Consider the following 27,593-nt stretch of genomic DNA (forward strand, 5'->3'; position numbering starts at 1 on the left):
GATCGCCTTACGTATCGCCGGTCGTGCAAACAAGTTTCTTTAACTACTATTTACACGTACCATTCGGAGAACTCGTTGGGAATAATATCTCGCAACGATTTCATTCAGGGTAACAAAATATTGAGGACTAGTATTTCCATTCATTATGCCTGTGTTTTTATTTCTTCCGTCCTTCTGTCAACTATTCGATTTTCTATCGATGCTCATCCGTTCTCACGGTTTGCAGAATTATTAAATGGCCGAACATTATCAACGAAAATTTTGTCATAACAATCTACACACAGTTCTACAGATTATGAAAGTCGAGATTCTTTTCGGATGAATTCAATAGTCAATAGAAAGATGGAAAAAAAAGTTATATTACTACGTAGAAAATATATAGATAGATACATTTGCTGACGAATCGTTTGTTTTATAATAGAAAGAGCAATAGAACTATTGCATTTGCCCAGTGTGCAGAATGTTTCAAATGCGCCGGCTAGAACTGTGCCAACTTTATGAACTGGCAAAATTCATTGAAAAACAAACAGTCTTAACTGATAAAACGACAAAAAATGAGCTGTTACAAAAGTAATTTATTTTTAGAAAAACCAGCACGCTCGTTACAAAATGAACTATTAGTATAATTAATGAACATAAAGAAAGATTTGATTTTCTCTAAAGAATCATATAATCCAATTTCTGTCCCTGAATTAAAATATTAGCCATTAATTTTGTATTTCTTTAGGCCTGACACTCCTAAAAAATATGACGTTGGTCTTTTCTTAAAAACTAAGAAAGTATAATAATTAAAATCTAATCGAGGTAACATTTAACATTATTGTTTAGTATTAAATCCGAAACGATTAACCTCAGAACTTACGCTCAAAAATGTTCTGTTTCCTCAATGAGTTCCATCAAAGCGTGCAACTTCGCGTTCCAGACTTCGAGCTTTGAAACACACTGTACAAGAAACGAATGATTTGCACACGATAGTCGCGATTCGACCACGGAATATTTGGCTCCTGTTGCGCTATGAATTCGAAGAAAAAACAGTGGGAAAACTGCTGAGCTTCCTAAACTTCAAAGGCAAAAGTGAAATGCGATCACAAATGCACCGCATCAAAATGCCCGAACGGCAACCACAATTTTGTCACGAACAGTACAATATAATATATAAGGTCTCGGTAGACGAGGTCCGAAGTGTACTATGTACCATAAATACAATAAATTCTTGTAGAGTATCAAAAAGAAGTATCTAAGAACGGAGGACCCCACCCTCCGTTCGTGATGATTTAAAAACGAATAAATCGTCGTTTCTGATAGTCTTGCTAATACTATACGTTCCGAGGCCCATCGTCGATCAAGAATCATGAGCTCTCAATTAGCGGAGAACGAGGCGATGCATTGAATCAGTCGTGAAACGTAGACAGGCGTTACGTAGGGCTTGGCAATTAACAATTTTCCTGCTATTCTCTTTTTGTTTCTTCGTGATCTATTCTTTCGTTTTTCTTCATTCTCTGTTTGATCGGCTTGAGTCAAGGTACCTGTGGTTTATAGTATACGAAGTCGTAGTAGCTCTATAGTTATCGTTAAGATTACATGCCGCCGGGTTTCGGAAGATTTGTGTCGTAAGCTCTGATCACATCCGTCTGGGTCACCGATCCTCCTTCTTCTTGAGAAAATGCAAATCCGTCTGTTTCGCGTAGCATGTGCAATAAGAAAGAGCGCAACCGATTAGTTTCTGTTATCACAACATAAACAAGTCAGTACGCATGCACAATCTACAGTGGTGAAGTAGTTAATAAACGGGTTAGAATAGTTTTTAGACAGACTATCAAAACGGGCACAATTTGTTAGACTCCCATCGTTTATACATTAAAAGACGAAAAGAATTTCAACGATCACTTTTTACTTCAATAATATTGATTTTTTAAGCCAACAAAGAAACCCCAGTATTTTTGCATAAATTGCAAGAAATTCGATTTAAGCACAAACTAAAAGTTGGATATGATTGGATACATTATTGATTAAAATTGTGCCCATCTCTGCTGCCGATAGCTGAAGAAGTTTCTACTCAAATAGTTGTTCTGTTAATTGTTTTCCAGAGGTTTGGAATGAAAGAGTCTAATAACAAGGAAACTGTACGAACAAATCGTTAGTTTAAACTACAATCAGTATGGACGTATATATACACTTGTAAGACACATAAAATGGTGCATGTGCGATTATAGTGTAGAATCAATAGCTTGTCGAAGAATCTATTCTTGTTAGAAATAGGCGAAAGCCGTGAACATCGAGGCGCGTGCTTTACGCTGTACTTTGTTAGAAAGACAAATCAAAAGGTACTACGCGACGAGCTTAGAAAACAGGAAGCATTTCTACAGATCGACTCTCGAAGAGAGTTCCATTTTCTACTACTTCACTGGAGGTTTTGTAAGTGAATCATTTTTCGATTCCAGCCCGTCGCTGTGCAGACAAAACAACTTACGTGATAGCTCCACTTCGACATTAACTCTGGAGGCGGTGTTCGATCGCCTGGAGAAAACGCTTTTTACGTTTTTCAGTAGCCGCGCAGTCTCCGTCAATCTGCAAAGCCGTGCATTCAAACATTTTTTAAAAAACTTCGAACGGCCATCAACTGTCCTGATTCGTAACAAATCGCCGTGGAAACTTCATTAATTCGACGGTAAGCAATTGTCACGCAATGCCGTCTCTTGAAAATCTATCGGATGACCACTGGTCTATAGTGATACATGCAGTGCGATTCTCTACAAAAGTATGCAGTACAAATTCGCATCGTCCCTTTGGAACGTGATAAGACAACAGACAATATCGATGCTCTACACTAAGTTGACAAGCTACTCCCTTTTTTAACAAACTATATCTTCTGTCGATGCTGTAGCTGATTCAACTGAAGATTGCAGGATTAATTCGAGTACTTATATTTCTATAAATTACTGTATCCGTCAAAACCATGTTGTAAACTCGATAGAAATATTATCCCTTATAAAAAAATTAAATTTTTCAACATTGCTTAATAAATTCAATAATACATGAAACTTTAGGTATCAGTGATATCAGTAGATTTGGCAATTCTAAAAATCAGTAAAACTTAATAGACGTTGTTATCAAAGACGCAGTAAATTTTCAGGTTGCAACTTTGAGAAGACATTTGAAATTATTTTTCGAGTGGCATAATCGACGTCCTCTAACAGAAAACCCAATTTACCATACACCTTGACACAAAAGAGTATCAAATTAGCGTGAAATGCTTGCGGGTGAAGTAAGTGTAGTTAGTATTTGGTTATATTGCGGTGCCCTCGCAAGCGTAACGTTGAACGACCATGCGGTTTAGCTAGGCGCATTGCTTACACCTGAAAGTGTAAAATTACAGGAGCGGTACGTGTTACGTACTACTGCGGAATACTTACACCTCGCGAGGTCGGCGATGGCATGCACAGGCCTTCAGAGGATACCGCGAATAAAACATACCAGAAAACCGCATTAACAAACAAATACCACTTTGATACCAACAAATGTAGTCAATGTTAAATAAACAAGAGGATTGATTCTCGAGCTAAACAAAGCTTGTACTACTTACAATAACGTTGTTTTAATTTAGTTGCGCAAGCTTTAGTTCTCAACCAAACTCGGTAATATACAATGATTAAAAAAGATAATAATTTTGCAAATAAAATACTCTTTTATGCGAGCATATGCGCTATATTTGTTATGGAAGCCTTGGTCTTTAAATAACTATTTACATTTCTACGTAATCGTAATATATCGTTCACACTGCAAAACAATCCTAAACATACTGCAGGAAAGTGTGTGGACAATGTGCTAGGAGTACAACTACGAACTACAGCATTGCACAAAATATTACGAAATTGAAATCAATCAAAGTACATACAACATAAATGATGCATCTGCATATTAGGAACAAAAAGGTGAAAAGGGCTCTCTCTTATCGGTATATATTATTTTAATTCACAAACTGATTTTACTTCTAGTGGGTGGGAAGAGAAGAAAACATTGTTCATCCCATTTTTATAATAAATATGTAATAGACTTTATACTACATGTATATAAAAACAGTATGATCACAGTAGTTTGCAGTACGAATAATAATAGTTCATATGAATACAAATGATGCACATGTGAGAAACATGGGATATCATAGGAAAGTGGAATAAAATTATGGAATGCTTACGAAGTCCTGTGGTTCAGTAGGAATGTGCAGATTATTTAGGATCATGGAAGTCGGAATGGTGCAGACGAGACGTGCACAGTATGATGGGTGAACCACAAATCACGCGCCGCGATCACAAATGGGAAGAATCTGATTTTATTTCGTCTTCGCGGCGACCAGACCGAAGTCCAACACCAAATTAACCATCGCCTCTTCCAATATGACTTCGACCTCCTGTTGCAATATTTAATATTCTACTCAATGGAATGCGATAAGTATTAATTGTATAATTATTGTTAGTACGATACTAATTGCTATGGTATAATTGATCGTTCTCGCAGAACCAGTCAATTAAAATAAGCAATTTATGAAGCAAGTTATTTCACCAAGGCTAAAAAATATGTATATACCGCTATATGCATGCACTTTTTTGTTATCACTAAATTAATTTTGTAACGAATGTAACTTTTTGAAAAATCTACATCCAATAAGCCATGCAAGTTAAACGGTAATGAATGGGTCCTCAACAAATTTGTCTACCAATATTCCATGCAATGTGTACACTTATTGTTCTGCATTGTAGTTTGATAATTAGCGGCATCGATCGAACCGTTATCTCTAACTTGCAATTGCCAGTAGTTAGCTACCGATAGATAGTGGTATCTTTCTGCATGCGTAATATGTTAAATATTAGAGCTTAACACTTTTCTATCACGAAAGTATAGTCATTAAAGACTGTAGCATGGTATTGTCATTAAAGACTTATAAAGCTAGTTCCACGGCCTAAATCATTAATTTGAGTCGTATCTTAAAATAAGAATGTTTAGTAAAAAGGAAATGAAAACTTACGAGCTTCTATAATCATGGCTGTTGAATATTTCCCCAGGGTCTGATTTCCTGATCTCGTTTTCTCTAGCTGCCGTAATCACCGATTTCCAAACTGTATTTTTCACACTGTCAAAAAATATGTTCGATATCATATGAAACACCCGAGAAGTTGAAACGATACTTTCAAAATTAAATTATAGTAAAAGAACCGATGTACTTTCCTAAGAAATTTTATAAACAAACTCATACTTACGCCTTAACAGTGACATCCAGTAGCAATACTGCTAACGGTATAAGTACCAAACCCAGCCAAAATACAGGCGAGGAAAACAACATTCTATCATTGCCTAGCATTACAGCTCCCACATTTAATGTAGGCCAAAAGTTACTGAAACAAAATAATTGTTACCAATATTTTGAATATTTTGAACACGAGTAAATAAGACCGTATAATTTACCTGTATATAAAAATAAATAAAAACCAAAGTAAAATAGATCCCCACGTTGCTAAATGAGTAACCCACGTCCATGAGTTCATGATTAATCCTGCTTTCGCACAAACTGTCACTACAACATACTGTTAACAAGTACAATATAAGACATTATCAAGATTTTGGTAAAGAAATTATATTCTTCAGAATTATATAGTTTAAAACTTACGGTGTATACAAAATTTCCCAGAACGATGTAACCACCATTCCTACCATGTGACCATATCACACCTTCTTTCAAAGCCAGCAATGACAACCAATAAAGCAAAGATGAATGAATTAAAGCATTCGCAATCCATACCCAAAATACCTACAAATAAAAATATCATTGAAAGACGTCCCCCACATACGGAAAATAAGAAATAAGAAATTACCATATGTAATTAAGTACCGGTAAATAGTATGTGTTACCTTAATGTTAAATGACGCTACCCCAGAATTTCTAGTAGCATATAATCCAGGATGAGCTAAATGAGTTTCTGCAGAACATACTTTATCAAAAAGTCCCATAGCTAATGGAGGCGCAGCCGTAAATACCTAATAAAATAACTCCGTGTACTTAAGATGTTATACTCTTAACGATAAGTTTTGCTATTATTATACTACTTACAACATTGTAAAGACCAATGGACCACCTTTCAAAAAGGATCTGTCCGGACCAGCCGGAATAAATAGCGAACCATAGCTCAATGACGTACAGGCAAATATTCTTGTAAAATGAATATAATATCAGTTTACACATTCTGCTATAGTTCCATGCACCGTGAACGAACAATAAACGTTTCAGAAAACGAAACTGTGCAATAGAATAGTCAGAAGCACAAGCTGCTTGAAGACCTTCAACGCCAGAAATTCCTACATATAAAAGAAATCACTATTAAATATTGTATAATTGTTTATCTGTGACGTAAACAAGCATATGCGATCTTACCAACGCCAATATGGGCCTTTTGGATCATAGCTACATCATTTGCACCGTCTCCAATTGCAAGAGTTACGGCTTTTTTATTACTTGTAATTAAATCAACAACCTAAAAATATATATTGCATATAAAAACAATCAGGTGAAGAATACGTTTAAAATTTCATAGAACGGAAAAACTACCTCAGCTTTTTGCATTGGCGAAACTCTACAACAAATAACAACTTTGCAAGACGAACATAAATCCAAAAAGTCCATTTTAATATCACAGGATAATGCGAATTCTAAAGTACTTCCATCTATGACAAGTGCCACCTCATTTTGACATTTTAAATCGATCCCAAAATCAAGACAACGTTGTATTATCACCTCTCTTGTTTTCTAAAAATTAATATTAATCAGAACATCGCGAAATATGTAAATGAACGAAAATAAGAGTACTATTTTCCTTACATCTAGAGACTGTTCATTGATAATATACAATGGCATTCCATGAGTAATTAATTTACAAGAATATCCAATATTGATAGCAGTTTCCTGTTTATCTCCAGTTAATACCCATACATTAATATCAGCTTGTAAAAGAGCTTGTATTGTTTCTGGCACCTGGAGAATTAATAATATAACATTATGGCTATTTTTAGAAACATAATTCAATGTGAATTATGTACCTGATCTTGCAATTGATCCTCAATAGCTGTAGCTCCTAATAATCGTAATTTTGTCTCAATGAGATTAGCAGCATTTTCTACCATTTTTTCACGGTTTCCTAAACTGATTATTGCATTATGATAGGTTTCACGCCACCACTGTCAAGGATACAAACAGGTTAGTTCTAATTCACTGTAATTAAATAGAACAAAATAGATACATTACTTGATAAAAATTGTCAGGGATATCAGCAACAGCAAAACAAAGTGTTCGTAAGCCATCCGTTGCAAACATTTCCAAGTGCTCCAATGTTACATCTCGAAAATCATCTAAACTGATTTGTTCCGGATCAGTATTTTCTACAGGTGCTGGACATAATCTCTCGTAAATAACAGAATCAGCTCCTTTACAAAAGAGTTTAATTTTTCCATCCGGTGTTTTTACAATAACCGACATTCTTTTCCTAGCTGATGTAAACTCTATCACATTTAATATTTCATATCGTAGTCTTTCACCCAAAGCTATTACTTCCACATATGCCGGTGTCCTATTATCGAACACATAATTAAATTTACGTGCTCCATCTACCAAGGCTCTTTCATCTATTAAGAAAAGAGAGAATAGTCCATGTGAAATTATGTACCGATACAATAAATATTTTACTTAGGACTTGTTCTGAAATTAATTACCAGGAGATGCAGCATGATAAATAATAGTATCATCTATCTTCTCTGGAATAACGGTATGACACACTGAAAGCATGATCATGAATTCATCCACAACTTTTGAATGATTCAAAACTTTTTTGTCAGCAGTTCGAGAAGAATCTTGTATTGATCTTCCTTCCATAATATCTCTAATTAATTCGCTATTAATATCACTCCCACCTTCATCGCCATTCACAGGAATCGGCAAACTGTAAAACATTACAGTTTTAGACAACATAAAGTATATATATATATGTGTGTTAGTTATATAATTTGAAGAACTTACTCATATACCTTGCCACCGATTGAACATCTTTTAAATTCCATTACATTTTTTGTTAGTGTACCAGTTTTATCAGTAAAAACATAATTAACCAAACCAAGTTCTTCATTAAGATTACTTGTACGAGCCATTGCAGGTGTGTCTGATTCTGCATGATACATCTCAATGTCCATATTAATAAATGTAGCCTGAACGTATCTTACAACTTCTAACGTAACTTGTAATGAAATTGGTATTAAATTATTAAACAAAATAATAAACGTTAGAAGATTAAACCCAAAATTCTTATTTATATTTTCTGAAAGAAGAATACATTAATTTATAATTTTGTAAATACGATTTGAACGAAATGTCAAATAAATAAATATATATCTTACCTTCTAAATACCATAATTCATTGCCATGTGCCTTTGTCCATACAACATTAAATATTGCAGATAAGAGACACAGTAAAAGAAGCATAAAGAATAGCATGAGTATTTGCGTATTGGTCATCCGATCTAAAGTGGATCTTTTCAAAGGTGCAGTTGTAGTATTATTCTGCATAAGTTTAGTATCATGACCAGTGTAGACTACAACACCAAACACCCAACGAGTGTTTCTTAACATTGCACCTCGGAGTAATATTTGATCAGGCCCCATAGGGACACTTCTACAAAATATAGAGACATCTAGTGTAAATACAACAGACTATTGTTCGAACGTTATTAGGAAAGAAACATACTGTTTATTAGTTTCACGTAATACGCCATTAAATTCATATAGATGCCTGTTTGGTGGTTCACATTGAATATTTGCATGAAAAGTCATTAATTCTGCAGTATCCAAGAGACTGGCAGTGTCGGGATGGGCTTGTCGGATCTTTAAATTTGTCTCTCCATCCAAATTGGCAGTCTCTATGAAAGATATACCCTGTGGTTCTGATGACGATAATAAGATCAAATCAGCAGGGAAAAAATTGTTATTGCGAACCTATATGCATTTTAAAAGGACCATGTTAATTAGTAGCAACTAGCATATCTGTAAACATTATAGAAATATAACACAACCTTAACCACGTCTCCAACAGCTATATGTCGCCACTGAACCCACTGCCAATGTCCTTCTCTCAATACCTCTGCTTCACGCATATTTATTTCATCATCTGCTCTGTGCCTCTTCTGTAAAGGAAACATTGAAAATTATGATTATAGTATTAACTCAATATTTCTAAGAATATGAGATACCTACAATATCTTCAACTATCTCTTTCAATGCGGACACACTAAGAATAAAAATTAATGGAACCAAAGTTGTATATCGCCCTGTTGGTGACACTTCTGGTATTTGCTAAATAGGGATGGGAAAAATGAATATGAACATTCAATAGAATGCTGAGAAATAGATACAATTTGGAAGTAGATATTGCATTTCTGAAATACCTGCATTAGGGCGATGAAAAGGAAGAAGCAATTACTATACCGACGAAATTGTTCAAAGAGGAACATAGGTACAAATGAAAGAATTGAGTACTTTGCGGTGGTAATGCGATTATTTTTATATTTCGCAGGCTGATGCGGGGCATTAACAAAAACCACCCTTTCTTCGCTGGAGTCATGTTGATGCGAAGATCGCTGATCGTCACCTTGCGATCCGCCATTTTCCGCCCTTATTGGACCAACTGGAAAACAGAACACTCTCATTATATTATTTCAAAATTCTTTGTCAATTTGTTAATATACTTAATTAGATTTTATATTCATGTAATATTTTTGTTTCGTAATGTTTTTCCAACTCCATGCAACGAAATGTAGTAAACACTACATAAGCAAACTTTATATCGTGTAATAAACAAATATGAAAATGCTTAATTATTGCAATTTCTAATTAATTAAACGAGTTAGGAATAGCAGTGATAGAATTTATGAAATGCGTATCTTATTGAACTACAATGGTCAAGTACAGGTCACGTGTTTAATTCGACAGCTTGTCTAATATTCTTAACGCACACAAACTTACGATTTTGAGCGTGCAAATAAAGATGAATACGGGATCTGAGTTCGTTGAACCATTGTACAACTTTTGCACTCGCTACATCCATGTTGCTGTTTGCTAAACGAAATGTCTTTCACATCACTTCTCTTCGCTCATTCGATTCATATTTATAACCAGTGATAAGGAAGAATACACTGTACAGACACACACAGTAACATGGCACGGCTTGTGATACAAATATGTACTCAGATGAATTAAAAGATTCAGGTTATAGCGAAAAATTTATTTCTTTAAGAATAAAATTCATGACACAAACAAATTACAACGGATTCAGGTCTACCAAGTGATATCTTCGAGGTTATAATCACATATCCGGGAATACTAAATAGAATTTTTATCGTGGTCAGAACATGCAAACCCGGAAAATTTCAACAGAAATTAGTAATTTCTGTTTTAAGAAATCCTAATAACGTCAAGAAGTTTTTAAACATCCTGGATATAATTATTTGTTAAATGTATTATTCATGTGTAAACAGTATCAATTAATGTATGGGTAACATTAACACAGGAGGATCAGATGATCAATTGCCAACTATTGTCAAAGCAGGATATTCCTACATAAATATAACTTTTTTCAATTGATGATCTCTGAAGGTCACAATGAGGTCATTGAATATTAAAACGACATAAATGTTGCATTCCATGTTCATTCCGCTAGTGAATTTCGATACTAATACAAGTAACTGTGATACTAACACTGTGTAACTTGATGTATAATATAACGGGAAACAAAAATTGCGTAATATTGAGCTCAGGTGGGTATCGGATAGTTATCTCTTACCATTGTACATGATTCCGCGACACGCGTTCGCGTAAACTATTTCGGCTATTTTTTACTCCACAGTTTCCAAACACCGACCATATAATAACTACTTCCGGAGATGTATTATCAGTTACATTCATATATCACCATTATTGTGATCAGTTGTGTAACGTGCAGATAAAATAAACTTGTAATCAGATGACAACCTGTCCAATATCAAAGGAGCTACAATTAAAATCTTTCAAAGGGAATACGTGAAATAATGGAATGAAGGAATGAATTGCCATACGCTTATACTCCAAGCTGCTATCGATCAAATAGTAATAACCAAATCGGATTCCCCGACTTTGTTTTGACAATTTATAAGTGACATCTAATTGTTTACACCCACATACTGATAACGACTCCGGCGTACCAATGGTCAACACTTCGGTGGGATACGTAGTACGCGCACTTTATTGCGGAAACAGTAATTAACGGACATTAATAGCACAATTTTCTGCTAGCGATAACGATCGGTTAAACAAACTACGTATCTGCGTCATCGTGCCGGAAGATGATCCGTGAATGTCGCCACACCCCTGACGAGCTAACGGAAACGCAAATGTGCGTGAAAGCAAACTCGCTCCGGATCAATGTTCACAAAATAACATCAACCGAAACCGAACTGCTCTCGTGGAACTCTTCGGAGCTAAAAATTTCCGCGATCATATCGCGTCAGGAAATTCACTTGACAGACGCTCTATTCCCAGCTCGTAGGTGGCACTGGTCACCAATGACATTGTTAACGCGGTATATATGACCCTGCATATTGTGAACGATCGAATAACTCATAAATTTTATACCCCGAATTGATGTCTTTTTCTAATACGATTTTTAATAAAAGCAAAACGATTGTCAAACAAATGAACGGGAAAAGATAAGGATCACTCTGCCATCTGCGAGGAAATTGACAATTAAACTTTGACGTTGAACCCGTTTACTGATGTATCATCTTATGTTTACCGATGTGAAAACAGCTCAATTAAAGTAATAATCTTGGAAATATTGAAAACTGACAGTAGCAAAAGGCACGGGCTCTAAATGTATTTGGTACAACACTGCAGAGGGGATTTTCATAAAATGCGACAGCCCTGCACACGTGTTACCCTGAAAACGCATGCGCTTGCTAACGGCAACAAGTTGGCGTCAGCACCGTGCTGTCCTCCACCAGCACTTACTGCGACTATCGGGCCGTGGACGGTAAGGTTGCGTCAATAAACAACCTCGACGCCGTAGACTATGGGCCAAGGACATCTCCGCTGGGGTGGCTCCACACGAGGGATATCAAACCTTATTGGACAATCCGCTCACGCTACACTGACACAATCGAAGCTTGATGCGTTCGAAATGCGCGTCAGGAAATCTTGTAAAATTGCAACGATCTTTCAACTTACACGGTTTATGGGTAGTGATCGCGGGTTACTTAATCGGGTTTTCCGTCAAACCACCGTCTAACGGCTAAGACCTATTCTACAGACTTTTTAACGCAACAAACTGGTACTAGTTTCTATACGAACTTCCGTTTTAATACTTTTGTCATTTCTTTCGAATCTTAAGAAAAGTTTAAATATTCTGCGGGATTCTTTTCTTTGTATGCATATGTTTTATAAATAAATAAGAAAATAATTTAAAATTCAGATAAAATGTATTTTTTATCAATCGCTGTTTTGTTTAGCATTGTGTATTAATAGAGGCGTTTTCATGGTTTATTCGCAGAAAGTAAATGCAAATAAAATATCTCAGTTACAATCAATGGATACAGACAATTATTTCTTGAATAAAAAAAATAAATTCTTAGAAGGAAGCTATTTCTGCATTTCTTTGACATCATTGGAGTGACAATGACTCAAAGTTGGAAAGAAAGAAAATACTTTGGTAAAGTATTAGAAAGAAATGCAATAGTTTAGGCTCAGAAAAAGAAATATGGAGAATTGTGTATCTGCTTACACACAGTACAATAAAAAAGATGGCAAAGATGACCCTACCGACTAAACGACAAAAATTTTTTATCTCATTACGTTTAAAAAATTGTTGATAGTTAATGTACAATATACAAGAAATGTGTAGTCTAATTATAAGCGTGAGCTAATCAGATAAATTGTCTAACGTATTGTAACAAATTCTATTTTAATTACTAGCCATAAATATAGTTATTATTTTAGTTCCAATGCATATTTATAAGAAAATTATTTTAGTTTCTATGCATAAAGAAAAGTGCATAAGCTTCTCGTTGATAATTGCTGATATTAGAAAGCGTATTAATAGGCCACCAGGTTGTAAACCGTTGCCTACCAATTTATATACATTGATCGCACACACTCCCCATTCGCTACAAATTGAATGGAATAGTTAAGGAACCGTACCGATGTGATTGGTAATGGATACTAAATTTTTTATGTAGAAATAAGACTATGAGGATTTATTAGTCACTGGCCATTACAGTGTTGCATGCCCGACCTTGAACATCGCGTGTCGCATTATCATCATATACCGATGTTTACAACGTTTTTATTATTTTCATGACAGTGAAAAATGGTTTATCTCGATGATATTGACCAGCCTTGGTGTAATATTCCGTTCATGCGTCTTTTACAGACCCGATACTCTGCAATTCTATTTTGAAAGTATTTAGTCAAGCCACGTTCATTCTACTATTGTTTCTCCCAACTGGTTGTTATTGCGAGAGCTTCCTGTTCAATGGATGGTTTAAGTTATGTCGCGTCAATCCTACCACATGCTTGTCTACCCCTGTCACGCGATTTCATCGATCAAAGTTAAGACTTGTCGACTACAGAAAGTAAATGCTTAACACCATGAATGATATCTCACCTTCAGAAGTGGATTCAGGTGGTGCAGACTCCTGCAGCTCGATGTGCTCCCGTGTACTTCGTCGGACGCTTGGCAAACGGTCTATACGTAGGCCAATGTTATCGACATTGTCTATACTGCCCAGATTAATAGGACTGCCGATGATGTAGGGCCCAGTCTGCTCCTGTGCCCCGCTTTCGTTCGCGCGTCCGCTCACGGATGAAGAATTGCTACGAACACCGCTGCCATGCTGAGGTGTACCGTCCATATGCGGAATAGAAGAGAGATCCGGAGGTGTGAAGGGGCGCAACGAGCCAGGACTGGGAACCCGGGGGTTCCCCCTGGCAGCTGGTTGCATTGAATGCAGCGAGGCCTAAATCAGAAAGAATTGTTTCGTATAGACGATCGCCATATTGATTCCTGCGCTAACGACGGAAGAGTCTATCCTGGATACTCCAGATTGTTAAAACATAATTATCCCGCGTAATTTTATAGTTATTGGATTAAAAATAAAAGGAGGAGAATACTGTTGCAGTTGTATACACTGAATACAGCGGAGTCTGGAACGAAAACATATAGGCAGTACCCACATTGATTTCTGCGCCCGAAATGGAAGAGTCTATCCAGGATCATTATGTTCGTCAAAAGCTACTTAATTGTCTCTAGTCTGCCATAATCTGTACCGTAGCATTTGAGGCTTCATTTATCAAACGATTACTCAGATTGCGGGACTAGAAAGCGGCAGGCATATGCGCTGCACTAATTAGCGCGTCTATGCTAATTTTATATTTGTATTAGTATAATAAGTGGTTGCAGTTATTACGTCAGAAGTCTAAAACTTTTACTAAATATATTGAATCGCTGACCTAATTCCATACCTGCACATATCAGGTGCCAAACGAAGCAGTTTTTAGGTAGAATCGAAACGAGATGGTCGAATTTCCGTGCGCATGATATTCGATTCCCGTTGAACGAGATAAAGCGAGGAAAGATTGGTCTGCTCGAATGATCAATTCAACGAATTGTGATCAGTTCAACTGGGGCCATAACATAGCCGTTAATAGATTCGAAAATAGTGGAAATTCAGCCAAAGTGAATCATGACTATCAAATTACATGCTTCGTATTCATAAGTGGATATTAAACTTGATTTAATTTTCTTAAGGACTTGATTGTGTTTAATTGAGACCTTTCGATGTTGCACTTGGAGCTGTTTACATATAAAACTAAGGTGGTGACTTGGTTGTCGTCCCTTGCTTCTGATTCAGTTTCTCTTCACTAAATTTTTAAATAATGACTGCAATCATTGGCGTGGGACTAGCCTAAGTCTGTGTATGTAACTGTTTCCGTGATTACTTTACCAACTACAAATAGTATTGTGGGACCAAACTGATTTCGAATTTATGATCTCTGTAGGCTGCTATCAGCCTTCCCACTCATGTCACCATTTTGCGCGCGTGTTACAAGAGTGTACGTTACGGGGCGGTTCCTAATTTCTGTGAATTTGAGCTAGTTCAGTGTAGCTCCTTCCAATACGGCTTGAAGTGCTCCGTAACCTTGAAGTGGGAGCGTCCGTGCAGGTTGAGAGTGCGTGTACGCATGCTTACCAGGGTCTCTAGCTGAAATGATCTTCAGACATTGTTTCTCGGAATCTACGAAATTCAATCCGGTTGAAGAAAGCCAAACCGTGTTAAAATCACCCTGAGTCTTGTTGCCTAACATTAGTATCCATAGACCTTCACGTGTAACTTCTTTTTGCCTAGTGCTGCTTAAAGACACTGATAAAATCACAACAAATAAATGAACATATGGATTTGTTTAATAATTACAAAGTAAACTTCTCCGTGGTATCAGTGAGCAATATAAACATCTCTGTCACCAACGGTTAAGTTCTATCGCAGCACGAAGAATACAATTCAATCTCGAAGCAATTTAACCGTACTCGAGGAAGTTATCCGAAACACGCAATGTCAACGCCAAGTTGGATAGATTTCTGTCACGGCTAGACTTCGCGCAGGTGAACTAACGCGCGAGATTGCGATCGCTTCGTAAAATGAACTAGTTCGCTGTGCGAGGATCGTTCGAGAAACCTGCGATGATGCAACGTTGTAGTTAAGAATACACGTGCGTAAGTATACACAGTGTCGGTAATTTTTGTCGGTTATACTTGGCTTATGGATCCAGGAACAAGACTCTTCGGAAGAATGTATGCGCGCATACACGTGATCGTATTTCTTGACACATTCAAAGATCGACATGTCGCAACTTTACGTTTACTCGTCAACGTCAATATAATCTAGCATGTTCACGCATTCTTTACATAAATTTGCAGTATCTACGTAGTTATAAATTCATGTTTTAGTTTAGTTTAATTTAGTTAATTTTGATCAACAACGGAACGTGTTTCAATTTTAATATATAATCGAATAATTGATTCATTTGACGATAAAGTTGAAAAAATTGCTTGGGATCGAAATTATTAATCAGTCTAAGCATTGATCAATTAAACTAAAAGCTCTAATCCACTAGTGTTCAATTCGAAGAAACGACAATTTCGGTAATTGCTCGGCACTGGTAACACTTAAGATAAATACTGATAATGTAGGCGTAGACGTATATGGCGTAGGGTAGACGTAATATGACTCACGGTAGGGACACCGTTATACTTCACGGTAATTAACAGTTACGCGACGATAACTCGTTGCATTTTTATCGCCGATATGCTGGTGACTGTTTCGCGATGTGGGTGTTTTAACGATGGGACTAGTCGATAAGACAAAAAATAAAGCAGTATTGGAAGCCGCAAAAAAAAACAGCCTGGCTTTAATGAGAAAATGGGAAATCAATCCAGCAGTCCAGGGAAAGCCGATGAAAGAATGAAGAAATAATATTTTTTGTGAACTCTATGGAGGTATTCGTCATCGTCAGATACGTATAATGTGCAAATTTATGTAAAAGTTCCCTTGGCACGAATGCTAAACTGTCTTTCAAGTCCTATTTTTGTTGTCGTAAAGTTGCAGCCATTCTTCGCGCGAAACTACCTGTGTGCCTATACCTACCAAATATTATCTTTCATACAACACAATGTACAAGCGCAAAGCTAAAAACAAACACGTAGTCGCGATAATATTACTTCCATAGTATTGTTCGAAAAAAAGACCTTGAATAGTAAGTACATGTTTGAAGTCGGAGATAAGATCAGACACGTCTCTACTCACTACTTTCAACCGGGTCGGCCAAGGCGGATTTCTGGCGGCCGTCTTTCAATTGATTTTACTGTTCCACTTGTCAAAAATTACTGTTGCGTTATTACGCTATTATCTGTGTCAAAAACGGCTCGAAACACCTGCTGCCGTGTAGTCGCCCGCTCGACTGGTCTCGACAAAGACGCTTCGATAACACGAGGATCGAGGAAATCCACGCTGCTTCCCCTTCCACGGAACAAAATATCTATCAGTCGACCGTACCACTCCCAACTCTCAAAATCCGTCGAATCGTTCGTTCACTTTCGATTAGAACAACGCCGAAGATTCTCAACAATCAGTAGTGGATTCCGTACATGGTCAGACGAGATTCAGAACCGGCAACCAACTCCTCAGACTGATTAAGTCTTCCACACGTTGTCTTCGCGTGCCGTTGGTTAGAGACAACGGGCCCGAGCACCGATGCTTTCTCTCAACGAGGTGAAAGAAAAAGGGAAACAAAAACAAAAGAGTTAGTCCTTTGGCGGTGCTAATGGAACACCTTTTCAACGACACGGCATGGCGAACACTGAATGCAAAACACGTTTGCGCTCCATATGGTCCCCAACCACGCGACACGCGACAATTCGATTCTTCCGTGAAGAACGATCAATCATCGCCGCGATAATATTACGGGAATGTGCGAGTAGAACTCGTACGACGGCGTCGGCTACATTACTGGACACCGGGAAGAGCACGGACGACGCGGATCGGAGCCGATTTGAGCGGACCTGAGTTGAGAGCGTCCGTTTACCGCGCGGATCCGCGGCAAGTCATCGCGTACGCACTTCCACGCTGTGAAAACTCGACTGACGGACTCCGAGGAACTGATCAATGGCGAGAAGCTACCATTCACTGCAATCGATACCACCGATCCCATTGATTCATCGGGGACACGCTAACTGACGACCTAATCAGTAATCGTTTAAATGAAATCCACGATTCCAAGCATTGATATTTCATTCATTTCTCGTACTACTTCCCGAATTACCTGGTTTCACTCTGCTATACGCTGGTAAATTTTCTTGACAGGTATGTGGCATTCTACTTTCGTGACAATAATTTGTTGAAATATCCCTGTATTCAACACAGAACCTAGCGTGTCGACAAAATCATCGGTTTCACATTTCGTGTTTTAAAATTGATAAAACTATAAAGATAGTTGCAGGCAAATATGAAGATCAATTTTTGATTAAGCCGCACTGATAGTGAATATGTTTTAGTTTTGAATTATATGATATATGATAATAACTTTTTTTGAATTATTGAATATGTTAAACAATCTAGTCAAACTTGAGATTTTGTTTAAGCTATACTATTATGTGTGAATGAGACTAAATAAATAAGAAACTAGATTATGAGAATATAGGATTACTTTTAAACTGTACAATTAAGATACATGTTATACAGATATAAAAATCATGATTTAGCTTTATTTTTAGTCTTCAATAATTTTATAATTTGATACCTGTACAGAGAAATTATGAGACCTCGTATAGCTTGTTTAATAAAGTTGATGTACAGTTTCATACGGTACAAAAATAAAAATATTATTTTTGCAACTATAAAATTCACCTTCCTCGAAGTCGTGAAACTCATTCAACGTTATTATTGTTTTTTCTAGAACTTTTTCAAACAGTATATTTACATTTTTCAGCGAATCTCACGCGAACTATTACCGTTTGCTCCATAAATCAATATCGACTAACACAATTTACTACTCCGCTGCCTAATAGATTAAATCAATTTTTCGATCAGCTGCTAGGCCATAATAATCAAAATTGGAATCTGGCAAAAGAACATGAATATAGTACGGAAATTATTGATTAATTCAATTAACCATCTAATTAATTCGCTCGAAGTTCGATCAACCATGCCGTATTGCTAGAAAATCGAACGGGAACAGCCGTCCACATCACCCATTCTGGCTTATTAATCATAATGAACCAAGTAATTGATGACGCAGATAGTATATGTCAACGAACGTGATCAAGAACCGAGGAAACTGTGGCTCACACGTGAGTGGGTTCTTGGAAAACTGTCAATGAATTTTAATTTCCCGACGCTTACAGTTCATGTACTTTTTTTTTATTCTCGAAGGGGGCGATATGGTCCGACTGAAAAAAGTTTGTCGGATCGAAACGAGGTCAAGAGGATACAAATGAAATGGTGGGGGAAACCTAACAAGGCAAGATATTTTTTCGAAGGCCTCGAGAAACGTCGTTGGCGTGGGTCAATCCCATAAAGAACCTTGTTTCAGATAGAGATCATCGACGAGTGGGACCGTGGTGCATTAGGAAAAATTTTCCGCTGATAAGCGTCGTCACGTGTTGCGGTACCTTTAACCAACATTGTTTTCACAGATACAATCTGTTACGCATGGGTACGATGGAACGGCTGATCGTGGAAAAGATTTCGGTACGTTTACCAGGTCATGCACATTCGTCGCAAAAAAATTTTCTTCTTTTCTTTACAAAAATCAGTCGCGAGAAAGCTTTCCGTTTTTAAAAACCTGAATTCCTAAAAGCAAGAGATTGTAAAAATAAATAAAGGAACGATGACGTATAATGGTACATATTCCCAAGTTAGCCAAAACACAACTTCCAAAGTACGTGTACAAGCAAGAAGCTGTTCAGCATCAAACACCGTTTGAAATTTTCAAGCAAAAGTTTATTCTTACAGAAATCAGTACTATCACATCTTACCATTAAGATATATGTATATTCTACAGATAAAACAGCGACAAACGTCAAGGTATAATATGATATGCAATTGAAGAAATTTAAGGTTAAATTAAGATCGTTGTATTCAAGTTTATAAGTTAAAAACCATGCTTACGTGAATAGTGCCTGACTTTTCATTTTACGTTATGCATTTTGGTATGCGACGCGATTTCGCAATCAAAGTCATCCCTGAAATGACGGCAGGGCAACCACGGAGACGGATAACGATAACTAAACCGTGATTAGATTACGAAGCGACTAACATATCCCGGAAACGAAAATATTGGATTTTTCCGCGTTTTTGCGATTCTTCCTTTATCGATGCATATCCGCTAGATCAAAATTGGCGGCCATGCGGCCCAAGCAAGTATCGATTTGACCTAAGAAACAATTTAAGTAACTTAAATATGTTAACTATATTTTTTAGATTTATGATACTTCTTTGTAATAAAATTTCTTTCGCTATGCATTCGCTTCTTTATTTTTATTGCTCATCTAAAAAGCAGCTGAAAAGATGGACACTTCTGTATTAGTCAGTTCGTCTTCTTTACAACCCTAAGTGTTCATCTTGACGGCAGTGGTGAAATGAAAGCTGGCCATTAATTTAATAGATCTATGCAATCGTTAATCGTGACTCGAGGGAAATAATTATCTCCGGTTCACAGTAAAGCTTTGTAGCTTTATCGTAAATTGTTTCGGCATCTGTTTTCAAGAAGGATCATGTATGAAGTACTAATTCGGCTTCGTTATAAACAGAATTAATTATGGGTTAATTATTCGTGTGACTGTCAAAATTGAAACACATTCAATCATTGATTGCAATCATCAATGCGGCAGTCGGCACTTAATCACAATTTTAATACTATAGATGGGCTGCTTATTTTATGCTTTTTTTACTGAAATGGATTCCTATTAAAGAAACAAATAAATTCATAATAGTTTATCTCCCGGAAGGTTATTAATATAATTTTCAATAATTGTGTTATAATAAAAGAAATCTAAATTAAGATAGTGCTACTGGGTATAACTTTTTAGTACACGATATTACGTTAGTACAGGCATTACATAACAATTTATTAAGCAACTTCTAACTGTAATTATATCGATGGATGATGAGTCAAGTGACACCTGTTTCTTGTAGAAAATTTACGTTTCTCTCAAAGATTCGTGGGCTACAAATAACTTGAATAAATCTAACAATCGTCAATCATTGCTTAAATTTTCGTCTAACACCGATAACTATTTGCATTCTCAACTATCCAGTGTTCGCAATGCTCATCACCCTCGGAGAAACCGTTGACAATCTTTTACGAATAACATACGCACCGATTATCTGACGTTGCTCTAGATTGGTTCGGCGAATTAGATCGCAATGTATCGTCATCCTTAACTCGTCCCACATATAATTACCCGTATACAGATGAAATGTGTGCCGTTAACAATCCCATACTATCGGGCACAATGGATGGCATCCAGTTGGCCAAATTAACTACGGTCGATGAATTACACTGTCCAGTTTTCGATATGCAAGATCCGCGATGCAGGGACAGTCGCAATTGCTGCACAATTCTGCTACGTTTACCGAAATGCACGCGAGCCCGGAGTAATTAGAGTGTGGAGGTGCTATTGTGACCGTTCAGTTTCTCGCGTTGCTTCCCTCGAAAAAGATATCCCAATGCCATAGGCAGGATTAAATTTCAAACAGGTTATAGGTTGTTCAAAGAAGAGGTCAGAACCGTTTGGATCTAATTCATTCGACTTTTACTTGAACGGTACAACGCAGTCCGTTCTGGGCATCTCTTTGAAAAAGTAAATCGGAGGTCTAATCTAATATTTTGCACACATCACAAACATTCTGTTTTTGAGAAACTCGGCATTCGACGTATGTACGTCTCGTTTACGCCCGTATTCACAATCAATGGGAATAGAAATGGCCCACACAATAAACAACCACATTAACTGAGTTCCATTCAATGTCGCACGCACCCAATAATATTCTGATCGAAGTTTCTCGTAAATGGGACGATATATGAACAATTGTCTAAAGAATTTCTCTAGTCACCAATTACGTCCGTAATTTACTGTTGCTGACCAACAAATTGTAAACGAATATATTATTTTTATCGATACACTGAACATAAGTTTAAAATTTCATACGTCTTCAGCAAATTGACTGTCGTATTTTATTTGTCGAAAATATATTGCCGTATTTTAAAGTCGGAATTTTGATTTCTTTACATTAAATTTCTTAAAGGTTATACAGAGAATGATTTTCATGGGAAAAGTTATTGGATTATTATTGTATTGCAATGGTTCTATCAATTTTGTCGCTGGTTATTAAAGGCGTAATAGGAAACTTTATAACACATTGTCATTGTAGCTCGACCAATATTCTCGACGAAGACTGCTTGCATGGTAATGAATTGGTAAACCATAAAATTAAAAGTAGTCTGGGGTATCAGGGTTACATATAGCAGAATCAAATTAATCGAAAGGTATAGAAGGGATCGAGAAGTTGCCTGATAATTAAGGTTTATCGATTCTAGATAATTCGATGTGTCCATCATCGTGATAGCCAAAATGCATAAACAGCTTATATGCTGAAATCTTTATTATTAGACGTTGCCCTTTAACAGTCTTATACCGTTGGAACTTCTAAGGCCATTACACTTTAGAAGCTTAGAAAATGTCAACCCTCTAGAGTACACTTCGAAGCATCGATAAAAATCAACGTAAAGCCACAACTTCGAGATCTATACACTCGTCTCACTGTCTTCGTTCCGATTTGATATTACAGATATTAAATTTCATAGACCGTCTGAATGTATGTCTTCGACTGATATCCAACGGAAAAGGAAGAGATACGAAACATCGATACGTGGTGTTTCTTTGACTCTTAAAACAATCTCGAGGGAATGGCTTCATCATGATAGAAGTAACAAGAGCAACGGAACGAAATACATATTCCTAACTGTGATCATTTCGAACTCTCTTTATTCTTCGACGTTTATGGAACTGCGTGGTAACTTTCAGAAACTGCTTTTAGTAAAATTTAATTCAATCGTTGAAAATTTCATAAACGATAGTTTCATTATATTTTCCATTATAATATTTTCTCCCTTCAAAGCGAAAAAGCAAATCTGAAAAAGGTTGCTCGATACCCGCAGTGAGTTCACGGATAAAATTGCATGTCGAATCAGACATGAAAGAAGATACCACGGATGAATCGTGTAACAAGGAGGAGTGGCCCTTATGGGTGCGTACACAAAGGTGTGGTAGTGTATTTACGTTGAGAGTTTCGTGTTTGCGGTCGCGGACAATGTTGAATGTGTTGGCAAAACAAATTGTATGATGCCGCACCCTTCTAGAGAAAGGTTTGTCACACGAAAACGAAATCATAGAGTGAACTAGGAAAATTACAATTCGTTTCCAATTTCATTAATTGATTTCCGTTCGATAACGACACGCAAAACAAACGAGCTGCAGATGATTACGCAAACAGCTTTTATATATCGACCTGAAAACTCTCTCTTGAAAGTTCTCAGGAATATCAACGATTTACAATGTTTCATTATTTCACAATAATTTTGGAAATGCATAAGACCATTTTGCTCCTTGATGACGGAAGGCATCTATAAAAGTAAACTTACTCACGGGCTCTCACTCTCGATGATGGCAATACCGCTCGAATCAAAGAATAACCGTGATCAATTGTTAGAACACTTTCACATTGCCATAATTTAGCCGCGAACATGCACTAAACTCGGCAGAAACTGACTGTTTTCAACACTATGCTTTTAAAACACAGATATTACATATTATACATAAAGCGTGCAATCTAATCGCATCACCGGCTTGTTATCAATAATATTAGCGGGTATCTTCTCGATTATTTCTACGATTCCATTTGGCACTGATATTACATTTTCGATATCGCAACAACTACCTTAAACACAATGTTTCTCAGAAAGATTATCTAACAAATCTCGGTGCAATATATTCTGTGCTTGAAAACGGACAAAAATCCATACAGGTAATTGGAAAAATACAAGTGATTTCGCAACGTAATACTTCATTTAAACTGTCAAATATTGAATCTACAGTAAGCATCGTGTCGGGAAATAAACGGTATCGCTGAATTTCATTTTAAGCATGTGTGTAGGCATTGGTCCAAATCACGTTTTTATAATTGGCACCGTCCAAAGCTTTCAATTGTCGGCCCTACCATGCACATGCGTGGATTACATTGAATGCACGTTACGTACGCATCTGTTTTCTGTACGTGGATCAATTCAATCAGGATGCATTCATTTAAATATTGAATTATCTGTTTTTTAAACGCTGCGTTACAGCAGACGAACATTAAATTAAAACTGCACGTACGAAATTCTCACAAATTAAACCAATTAAATTCGCGAAGGAAACTTTAGATCAAATTGATGATATGCGCTATGTTTCAGTATTAAAATTGAAATATATAAACAAACGGATAATTGAACGAATAATATATAAACAAACGGAAACTTTTTCATTAAAGACGGATTATTTATCGTGTCTGCAGAGTTTAATACATCAATTTATTTCACATTTTGTTCTTTACAAACACCGTAAAAAAGGCATCTGAACAAAATGTATAAAATATGTACAGCGATTAAAAAATTATTCTCATTATTTTAATTAAAAGTTGAATGCATTTTGAACTGTTTCTAATAATGAAATTTGTAAACCTAACGTTTCTACCGTATAAAAGCCTGTCGATTGTCATCCCTATCGAAAGATGTATAGCAAGATGGCAATTAGCGAGAGTTCAAAAACTCTACTGGAATTCAAGCATCAATCAATGCCAAACGAACAACCAATCGAAAAATCGATTTCACGGTACATTGTATTCGCGTTACACCACAAATGATGTGCTATACCGAAAATATTACGAAAATAATATTTTCTCGCCGAGTCTCGAGAAATAGAAAAATGTCGCGAAGCGGATTCATAATCGAATGCAGAAGGATTTTTGCCAAATGGATTTTAATGATATTCACTAAAATTTACCGAAGCCGAAACAAAAGCTGTCCCCATTCTTTAGGGAAATAAACTTGAGAAATTGGGACAACGAAATGGAAAGCTGGCCAACGTTCCGCAGCATATGCGATTCACGTGACGAACAATTGATTCCGTGTTACACCGACTTCTCAAAGTAATCTACGATGAGTGAACAAGTAAATGACGATGAGTGAACTAGAGAAATAAACCATCATTAAATGATCTTTATTCAAATAGAACTACTATAGTAGAGAATCTACGAAAAAGTCACAAACAGTCTCACATTAAGAAAAACACAAAATGTCTTTTTAAATATACATATTGTCCATGAGCTTGTAGTATTGTTATGCGATGCAGTATTTGCATGTATGAAAATGGAAATTGGAAAGACATGCTAAATATGAAAATTGATTCAAAATGAAGAAATGTCGCAATTTTCCGAGAACAGAATCTGCATAGAATCAATGCCATGTTAAATTATTAACTAAAACTGTGAATCACAACGTTCGGCAACCTGATGGTCCAAGCAGTAATTCGAACATCGATGCATCCAATATACAATAGTATGCACGGAGAAAAGTCAGCTTCACCTGAACTTTGATTTCACTTTCATGGCCCGAGTAGGCGAGAAATGGATGGACGGACGGTGGCGTAGATCGATGCTCATGTTTAGCGTTACACGCTACCAGTTTATCGATCAATTCGGGGGTGAAATTATCACAAGGTCACAAAGTCCATATTGTTGAATGAAGGAAACGAAACGTATCGACTTTTTGCATGTGTCTATGTGTGAACACGCGAGGTACATGTACTGGGTGTCTCACAAGAAAGGATGCATCGAAGACGCTATGGACAGGCAGCCCCATCAGGCTCGTAATCGATGCATTATGCAACAAGTAGCCATGCTAAACTGCGACAAACACAAAGGCATTCTCACCAGGATATCGCAAATATAATTTTTCGAAATTGCAGATGTGATTACCTTGCAGTTACTACAACTGTTATTGACCACAATTACTACTCGCGTATTGTCTTATCCACAGATAAAAACTGATTTTCATAAAATGCGAAATGTTGAAAAGCGCAATGACTATGATTTATCCAGACCTTTAGGATTCTGTTAATTCTAAGATCTAAACTTGAACTGAGTAGATCGTTTATGGTTGATGGTTTAGCCGTCACATGTATAAATATTTAACATTCAGGTTACGACACGGACAAAAATCGTTATGTCATACTTTGTTAGCATTCTAATTTGCAGTATGGTAGTGTGCACGCGTGTTATGATGTAATGCCATATTCTTCGATAAGAAATTTCTTCTACCATTGTTTTCATCGAGTTGTCCTTGTATAATCATTGCACAAATTAAAGGAAGCACGAGGGCGTTGGCGGTAACTTCTGATCCGTGTCAAGTGCAATTATCTTTAATTCGCGTTATCGTATTTGTTAACACCGAGTACTCAGACTTAATTTCTCAAGACGTCGGCACTATTCGACTGCTACTTATTATTGTTTAAAAAATGATAGATTCATCTATACAAGTGTCCATTTTTATGAGTGAAAAATATTTTGTAACTGATATAAATTCTTGAAATATCGATGCGTTATTTGTTATCCGACGGGGAATACAGCGGTATAGTAAATATTTCATCAGTGACTCATTCTCGACGGATATACCTGGCGCAGTGAAAGGAGATCGCTAAATCACAGTACGAATCAATTTTAAATACTTGTGATATTAACGATTTTTTATAAAATACTGACTTCAAGGTGTTTCAGGTCTCGAGAAATTTTATATTCAATTTTCCACTCACACTGTCCCTCTCCCAAAATCCCTAGCTACGGAATACAACTTAACTGATCCACACTTTTTCTTTGACATTTTATTTTTAAACGATCCAGACACTATTATATTTAATTTCTTTCCCTAATAAACATATTAAAGATACAAAATATTCTAAAAAATTCTACGTATCCTACAACCTAAAATCCTTAAGGTATTTATCGAGTAAAATTGGTCTTGAACATGTACATATGTGTATGTGTACTAGTAGATTCTAATTCGAATGTCAATAGCCAAAAAAATCATAACGTACATTCTGTCACGCGAAAGATTCCTAAAAGGCGACAACACAATTTTCATGAATGAATTACTGAAACGAAGAAATGTGCATAAACATTCTATCGTTCTAACATTGTGCCTCTTTCTATATATTTTGTTCTCCGTAAACTTCTAACGTAGACCATACGGGATATAACCTCCAATGTTTTGTGTACACGCTGTTTGGGTACCAAAGGTAATGGAACATATATCCATACAGAAAAGAATAGTACTCACAGGGACAGTGCGGTGTGTCCGTATGAACTATACTGCCGCATTCATGTCGCCAGCTTGTCAGCATTTCACAGCGTCGGTAGATAAATCCAAGTAAACCCGAAGGAAGCTGCACGGCATGCACTTGCACACACACAGAAAATGTATCCACTAGTACACACTCGTCGTGCTGCTACCGGGCAAACTGGTTTCGAACGAAAATGTACATTGCTGTGTGTCCCGACGCAATACGTACATACGGCGAATAGCAACAGCGACGATCCGTGGGGATCGTCGACGTCGATACACCTTGAGGAACCTTGTCGAGCTTACATTCAGTTTTTGTTTACCTCTCTCTTTTATTTGAAACGATTAAAGAATCTGCGCGAATCGGTTGTAGCTCACAAAGAATACAACAGAGCAACGTAAGCCGTCACATATAGAACACCATTGAGATCCACGCCGTGTGTCATAGACACTGTCTTGATTCTGAGTACTGTATGTAAAACATATAGCAGTAACGTAATATGTGACGGAATCGGTTTATTTATTATTAACCCCTCGGACTATT

The 27,593-nt window shown here is 36.7% G+C and overlaps 1 protein-coding gene across 8 annotated transcripts; it reads right to left on the reverse strand.

Annotated features, from left to right (window-relative positions):
* Positions 1-555: 555 nt before the first annotated feature.
* Atp8a (ATPase phospholipid transporting 8A1) lies at positions 556-27,573 on the reverse strand. Of its 8 annotated transcripts, XM_078192543.1 has the most exons (23): positions 11,143-11,726; positions 10,872-11,059; positions 10,055-10,224; positions 9,478-9,716; positions 9,287-9,385; positions 9,106-9,216; positions 8,781-9,028; positions 8,434-8,708; positions 8,060-8,354; positions 7,756-7,982; positions 7,292-7,668; positions 7,087-7,224; positions 6,869-7,021; positions 6,599-6,796; positions 6,425-6,524; positions 6,104-6,348; positions 5,905-6,030; positions 5,663-5,803; positions 5,461-5,579; positions 5,256-5,390; positions 5,024-5,128; positions 2,471-2,568; positions 556-1,723 (listed from the first exon to the last, which is right to left on the reverse strand). In XM_078192543.1, the coding sequence occupies exons 3-23, from the start codon at positions 10,134-10,136 to the stop codon at positions 1,578-1,580; spliced, it is 3,657 nt and encodes a 1,218-aa protein (XP_078048669.1). In that variant the 5' UTR covers positions 10,137-10,224; positions 10,872-11,059; positions 11,143-11,726; the 3' UTR covers positions 556-1,577. The 8 variants fall into 8 exon arrangements, with proteins under 8 accessions (XP_078048669.1, XP_078048661.1, XP_078048664.1 ...); XM_078192535.1 differs by lacking the exons at positions 10,055-10,224; positions 10,872-11,059; positions 11,143-11,726 and adding exons at positions 13,725-14,076; positions 27,047-27,572; XM_078192538.1 differs by lacking the exons at positions 10,055-10,224; positions 10,872-11,059; positions 11,143-11,726 and adding exons at positions 13,725-14,076; positions 27,047-27,570 and having other exon boundaries at positions 556-1,675.
* Positions 27,574-27,593: the final 20 nt, after the last annotated feature.

This window comes from Augochlora pura, chromosome 10 (genome assembly GCF_028453695.1).
Source record: "Augochlora pura isolate Apur16 chromosome 10, APUR_v2.2.1, whole genome shotgun sequence".
In the NCBI taxonomy this organism is placed as follows: Eukaryota; Metazoa; Arthropoda; class Insecta; order Hymenoptera; family Halictidae; genus Augochlora; species Augochlora pura.

Coding starts and splice junctions, on each gene's coding strand:
- Atp8a (XM_078192535.1), bottom strand. CDS start 14,061: ATGCAACCAGCTGCCAGGGGGAACCCCCGGGTTCCCAGTCCTGGCTCG. Junction 9,029..9,105: donor CTGTTGGAGACGTGGTTAAG/GTTGTGTTATAT, acceptor AAATGCATATAG/GTTCGCAATAACAATTTTTT. Junction 6,031..6,103: donor CCATTGGTCTTTACAATGTT/GTAAGTAGTATA, acceptor TTATTTTATTAG/GTATTTACGGCTGCGCCTCC.